We start from the raw sequence: 6,798 nt of genomic DNA, 5'->3' as shown, positions 1-6,798 counted from the left end.
TGCTTTTTTTTCTCCAATGTGCTATAATTCCATACTGCTTGGCATCTTTTGCAGCCATTTCCCCCATATTTTTTTCATTATTTCTTGTTATTCTTTCCTCCCTGATCTCTCCTGCTCTGCTTAATGATTGTGCCTATTTTCTCTGGGATTTGTCAGTCCCTGGGATTCTTGTTGAGCTGGGAATGATGTGAATAACTTTAGTCCAGAACATAGGTCCTGATTCTTCCCTTCTGTGACCTCCAGGCTGGTGACATGGCCACAGATGTAGCTGAGCCTGTGGTCCCTGACTGCAGAGGGGACGTAAGGAGCGGTGCCAGGTCAGATGCCGACTATCCTCTTCGGGTTCTCTACTGCGGAGGCAAGTGCTGAAGGGGCAGCTGTCCATGATTCTTAGTGTGCTGTTTGTGAGGGCAGCCTAGCAGAAAGCAAGAGAGAATCAGAGATTTGCTTTTCGTCAGCTTTTTTGAGGAGCTAAACCACGGTCAACTTGACCCTCTGATCGTCTTTCTGAAACAGCTTGTGTGCTCTATTTTATTTGAGGTGTTTGTGGTGAATGTAGGGGTCTTCCCTCTGGGAGATGTAGGTACTGGCAGCTTCCTGCGTGCAAAAGAAGTGGGAGTGGTGCTTGGAGCGTGAACTGTGGCACAGAGATCTCTTCCTGCAGAAAGGCAGTAAAGCCAAGTAATCGTTGCAGGGTGTTTAGAATTATTCTTTACTCATTACAGTTGTAGTGATGTGGGTGGAATTTAAAGGGAAGTAAATCGTGTCAGGTAGTTTGTTAGATATGTGTGTTGCTTTGCTTTGGGCTTGAGTACAGTTGCAGGGGATTAGAAAAGAATCCCTGTCGTGCATGAAAGTCTGCACGACTGGTTTGGGTTTGCTCTGGGGCTGAGCGCCTCTTCTGGCCCTTGGCAGCTCTTGGAAGAAGGAGGGCTAACCAGATCACGTGGTAATTTATTAAGGGTATCTTTTGCCTGGGGTAGAACTGGTGTTTCTTGCTGTAGCTTCTCCCAAAGCTGTAGGCACCTCCTTCCCTTCCTTCACTGACTGGCTGCTCTTGCTGTGATAGTTTTATCCCAATGCAGAGCATGTGACCAAGTAGCTAATGGGAGACAACTTAAAATGTTTAGTGGTATCAATAAAGCATCTTTTTGAGTCAGTGTGTGGTTATAATCAGAAGTTATGTTATTTCATACTTTAAAATACCATTTTGAATTTAACGCTAAGGCTCTAAGTAGAAAACTTCTGTTTGTAATCTATTTTTTTCCCCTTTTTTCTCCAGTCTGTTCATTGCCAACAGAGGTGAGTTAATTTTTTGTTGTTGTCAGAGTTTCTTCTTTCTGTCCTATGATTCCTGACCATGATGATTCTTTCTGATCTTTTCTGGCTTTTCTCAACTGGGGCAGTTATGTGCTTCAGCCACCATCATCTGTAGGATGACACAAGGTTTCTTGTGCACTAGCACGGCATTCGTATTCCGTCATCCTAAGGAGAAATGACTGAGCTGGATAGCAATTCTATTTGGGTGTATTAGTGATGTGTATTGTAGTTGCTCCGCTGACAACATTCATGTGACCTTTCTTCTCTAGTACTGTGAATACATGCCTGATGTGACCAAATGCAGACAGTGGTTAGAAAAGAACTTTCCAGATGAGTTTGCAAAACTTACAGTAGGTAAGGATCTTTTCTATTTTCTGATACGTGCACTTAGACATACTCAGAAATCTGAGCTTGTCAAATTCTCATCTCTTCCCTTTTCCTGCTGTATCAGGTGTGAAAGTTAACCATTTTCTTAGGAGTCTACCATGCTTTTGGATGCTGTGACAATGTTTGATAATGTGAGAAAACACCAAATGAACGTGTAGTTTCAGCAATAGTGTTTGAACTTTAAGGTACCGGCTGTAACCAGCTATCCATGCACTTGTTTGTGTTAGTTTATGGGATTTTGTATGTCGATTCTACTGTGGGTGGCTGGAGGAAAGGTCATTAATAACAGCGAAGTTGTCGATCTGTGTTTGGAATTTCAATATTAACGCCATCGTTAATTTCTGTCTCTCTGGAAATTATGTGAAGAGGCTGTATTGCAGTAATGACTACCCTGAGCTAAGGCTTTACTGAAGGCTAGTTTGCGTAATGACGGCAACGAAGATGTAACACGCATCGGTCAAGGGGCTCCTGCACTTAACCAAAGAGTTTACAGATTTAGCAAAATATCACTGTAACTTGCTTCCTGTTCCTGCAAGGCTGTGGTTGTCTAGCCACTAATTTTGTTCTCTTTCTTCTCCCCACTCCCGTCTGATGTATTTAAGAAAATTCACCTAAACCCGAAGCTGGCATTGGAGAAGGCCAAGGAACTGCGGGAGAAGAGGAAGAGAAGAAGAAGCAAAAGAGAGGCAAGGTCTAACTAGTTGATTGTGGTACTGCTTTATAAGCGGTTTGGGGCATCTCTTTCTCGCCTGCTGGTCTGGGCGATGGGACGAGTTACTTGTGTTCTGGCTGTTAGCTACGCTTGATTCTGCGCAGGAGATGCCCAGTTTCTTTCTTGCCGTGGTAGCAGAGTTAGCGAGGTGCTGCGTGCTGATGAGAGAACTGGGCCGTAGTAATAGTGAGGGAGAGATGACCCATTGTGCCTGACCTTGCTATTGCACTTACTCGGGGAGTAATTCTTCCCAACCTAAAATCAGCTGGCACGCCTCCCGGTATACTTGTTTCTGCCCTGTTTAATAGCTGTTTATAGGTTGCTTGCAGAGTAGAACAAAGGCTGCTTTCCTCTCATAACGCCTCATGACACTGCTTTTGCCTTTTTTCCTTCCACCCACGCTGTATTCCCGTAACAGGATTTGGTTTTATGCTGTTAATGCTCTCACCTATGTCTCCATTGACAGCTGTGTCTCTTCCCAGCAATACTAATGAAAATCGATTTCAAAAAAACAACTTTGGAAGAGACAAAATACGTGAAACAATTTAAACACACTTTCATCTTCTACCGCTGGAATTCCGTTCAGTGGATTACGTACTTTCCACTGTAAATAGGAATGCTGGGGTTGTTAATATGTGTTTGCCTGTAGTGCTTCAGAAATAGCCCAGTGAGATTCAGATTTTGAGCCACATGTCACTGCAGATGGGACTTTTTTGTGTCGGTCGGCCATGTGCAGTGGCAACAGGAATTTATGTTCAGTAGCTTGGATGCTTTTCCCAGAGGCTTCAGGATGTTTTCTTGCAATGTTAATTTATTGTGTGGAGTGGAATGGTTAGTTTTCGGTCTGATTTTTTTTTTAATTCTAAACCAATAGTGTTTAAAATATTTAAGCGTTTTCTCCTAGAATCTGAAGTTTCATGAAAACTTATGGTATAGTGTTAAGTATGATGGTACAAGAGTGACCTTGAGAGAGTGAGGAAAAACTTAGTAAGAGTGCAGAAATCTGACCGTATGCTTTTTCCTTTGCTAAAGTGTGACATCGTTGAACTAATTATGTAACCTTACGCTCTGTTTTAAAGGTGGAAGAGGTCAGATAAAACAGAAAAAGAAAACTGTACCACAGAAGGTTACAATAGCTAAAATTCCCAGAGCAAAGAAAAAATATGTCACAAGAGTATGTGGCCTTGCAACGTTTGGTGAGTTGACTCGTGTTACGTGGGTTTTGTTGGGTTTAGGTGCCCTTGCCTTTAACCTCATGATACTTTTTCCAGTGGTTTTGCATTGAGCGATCCGCTTCCATCAGGGTGAGGTGAAAGCCCCAGGGTGCTGTTAGCAGCTCCAAAGAGTGCTGAGGGTGCGCTGGCTTCCCTCAGGGGTACATTATTGAACTTGTTTCCACAGTGTTTGCAAACAAATAGAAATACGGGGTTGTTTTTAAAGAGGGCTTCCCATAGCAGTCCACTCATTAGACTTCAGAGAAGTCGATTGTCTTAAATGATAAACATGTTTATTTTCAGAAAGATGCTTATCTCCATCACACCTGTAAATGTTATTGACAATTATTTTTTACTTATTCTTGAGGCTATGTAAGGCTTTAACTGCCTTTCCAGGAAGGCAGGCAGATTATTACCAAAATACAGAGAGAGCAGCCCTGAGGAGAAGGGCTTGGGGGTACTGGTGGACGAAAAGCTGAACGTGAGCCAGCCGTGTGCGCTGGCAGCCCAGAAAGCCAACTGTGTCCTGGGCTGTATCAGAAGCGTGACCAGCAGGTCAAGGGAGGGGATTCTCCCCCTCTGCTCTGCTCTTGTGAGACCCCACCTGGAGTGCTGCATCCAGCTGTGGAACCCACAACATCAGAAGGATATAGACCAGTTGGAGCGAGTCCAGAGGAGGCCATGGAGATGCTCAGAGGGCTGGAGCCCCTCTGCCATGGGGACAGGCTGAGAGAGTTGGGCTTCTTCAGCCTGGAGGAGGCTCCGGGTAGACATTATAGCGCCTTCCAGTACCTGAAGGGGCTACAAGGAAGCTGAGGGGGGACTTTTTACAGGGGCCTGTAATGACAGGACAAGGGGCAACGGGTCTAAATTGAAAGTGGGGAGATTGAGATTGGATCTTGGGATCTTCCCGAAGAGGGTGGGGAGGCACTGGAACAGGTTGTCCAGGGAAGCTGTGGATGCCCCATCCCTGGAAGTGTCCAAGGCCAGGCTGGATGAGGCTTGAAGCAACCTGGTCTCGTGGAAGGTGTCCCTGCCCATGGCAGGGGGTTTGGAACTGGATGATCTTTAAGGTCCCTTCCAACTTAAACCCTTCTTGGATTCTACAGTAAAAATTGTGTCCTACATAGCTTTGGTTCAGCTGCAAACAGCCACTTGGTGTTTATAACAGCATCTTACTTCACACATTGATCACGAATTCTGTGAAAAAGGTACGTTTTAACCTTAATTGTATTAACAAGACACTCTCTCAGGCAGGAAACACATAACATTGCCAGTTTTCTGGAGGGGTCAGTAATACGCACTGGTTTGATGTGAAGTGAATATGTGTTTTCGTGCTGGAAGCCAGTCCCGAACATTGCTGGGACGTGTTTCCAAAAGGAACGTACTGAAGCACTTCTATGGAAAAACTTGTTCAGTAACTATGGAAGTTATCCAGAACTGGAGGGGTTTTCAGTCAGTTCTGCAGGTGCTTTTCTGGGGGGCGCATAGACAGCCCGAGTGCAAAGAGGACACTAGGTCTGCAGAGCCCGTTGTTTCTGTGTAAACAACAGGCCTTTGCTTTCCATGGGAGCTGTAGCGAAGCATTAACTGTAAACTGCTACTAGTTCAAGAGAAGATTTTGGTTTTAAACTTCACAAAATACTTTTATGACAATGACTGTGCTTCAACTGCCCGTTTTCCTATCAACAGAAATTGATCTTAAGGAAGCACAAAGGTTTTTTGCTCAGAAGTTTTCCTGCGGTGCCTCAGTAACAGGAGAAGACGAAATCATCATTCAGGGGGATTTTACGGATGACATTATCGATGTAATCCAGGAGAAGTGGCCTGAGGTAATAAACCCTTTCTTCTATCAGAACTCCAGGTTCCCACTACAGCCTGTGATGTTCCCATGATTTTGTAAAAGGGTTTGAAACGTTGACACCCTAAAGGTGTAGTGCTGCTGCTGCGGATACTGCAGCGAGGAAGGCGTGTCGGAAAAAGTCCAGCTGTCAAGTATCTGTGGCTTCTTTGTGACCATTTTTAACAGCAAATGTCTAAGTATCCCTACATTCCCATCTGATTTTTTTCAAAATACATTAAAATATTGTAAAATTAAAGGAAAAAAAGAAACCAACCCACTTGGCCTTCGGAAGAAGAGATTAGCCAACTTTGGGTTGGACTGAGATGCTGGTGACTGAGAGGTTTGGTTGTGCTGCTGTAATCACAAGGAGGTTTTTGACTCCCCCTTGCTCTGATATTTCTGGTCTTGGAGTTCTCTGAAACGGCTCTGTAGACCCGTCGTTATTCAGAGCCCCGTAGGTGCGGCCGTGTCCCACAGGCACGTGTCACTCGTGGAGAATTCACAGCGGGGAATCTTGGGTGGTGCTGTATACTTCTCCCACACTTCATTATGTGTTGTGTGGTGAATATGGAGTGAGAGATGTGAGAAGAAAATACATTTAATATGCTGAGTTTTGGCCTTTTTTCCCCTAGGTGGATGATGATAGCATTGAAGATCTTGGAGAAGTCAAGAAGTGATAAGATTACCTTTATTTAATGATATGGTGATACGTGATGTAGCCAAAGTGAGGCTTCTGAATCCATTTGCTCTGCAGTGAAACTGTGGAGAACCCGTATCCTTGGCGTTTTCACTGTTCTGCATAGCTGCTTGGGTTTTTTTGTCGTGATACCTGCCAAAGTTGAATTGGGGTTCTGTCATGCTTACGCATGAGGTAGATTTAAATAAAATTACTGTTCCTCACTGAATACAGCTTCTGTTTGTTTACAGCTACTTTTCTCTGACAATTTTACAGGAAAATAATAAAGGAACTGCATAGTTCCTTTTTATTCCCTGAGATTTTTGTTTACAAGCTGGTGGGTTTAGTTGCAAGTGGTGTATCTAATGACATCACTGTATCTCTGCGGTTGTTCCGTTTCAAAGCTGAGCAGGGTAGTTGCCATCCGGCAACAACCCGTTGGTTCTTACTCGTCTCCCATTAACAACATCATTAATTAACAGGTTTTTCCAGGCAGCCCTGTCCCGTGGACGGGCGCGGGACGCGAACCTGTGTACTCTGTGCTGTTGGTGGGGGCGGAGCTTCTGCCTGACGAGTGATGGGGGCGGGGCGCTGCCGTGACGTCAGGGCGAGGGCGCCGGTGGGTTTGGCGTGGGGCGCGGAGTAA

At 44.7% G+C, this 6,798-nt stretch overlaps 1 protein-coding gene across 1 annotated transcript; it reads left to right on the top strand.

Annotated features, from left to right (window-relative positions):
* Window positions 1-242: 242 nt before the first annotated feature.
* Window positions 243-6,381, top strand: DENR (density-regulated protein). Its single transcript, XM_010161254.1, has 7 exons — window positions 243-358; window positions 1,283-1,302; window positions 1,590-1,674; window positions 2,310-2,393; window positions 3,499-3,615; window positions 5,326-5,465; window positions 6,109-6,381. Exons 1-7 carry the CDS (start codon window positions 253-255, stop codon window positions 6,151-6,153), a joined length of 597 nt encoding a protein of 198 aa, XP_010159556.1. The 5' UTR covers window positions 243-252; the 3' UTR covers window positions 6,154-6,381.
* The last annotated feature ends 417 nt before the right edge of the window (window positions 6,382-6,798 follow it).

Source organism: Eurypyga helias, unplaced genomic scaffold (genome assembly GCF_000690775.1).
Source record: "Eurypyga helias isolate BGI_N326 unplaced genomic scaffold, ASM69077v1 scaffold25071, whole genome shotgun sequence".
Classification (NCBI taxonomy): Eukaryota; Metazoa; Chordata; class Aves; order Eurypygiformes; family Eurypygidae; genus Eurypyga; species Eurypyga helias.
This window is presented reverse-complemented; position numbering and strand designations above follow the sequence as displayed.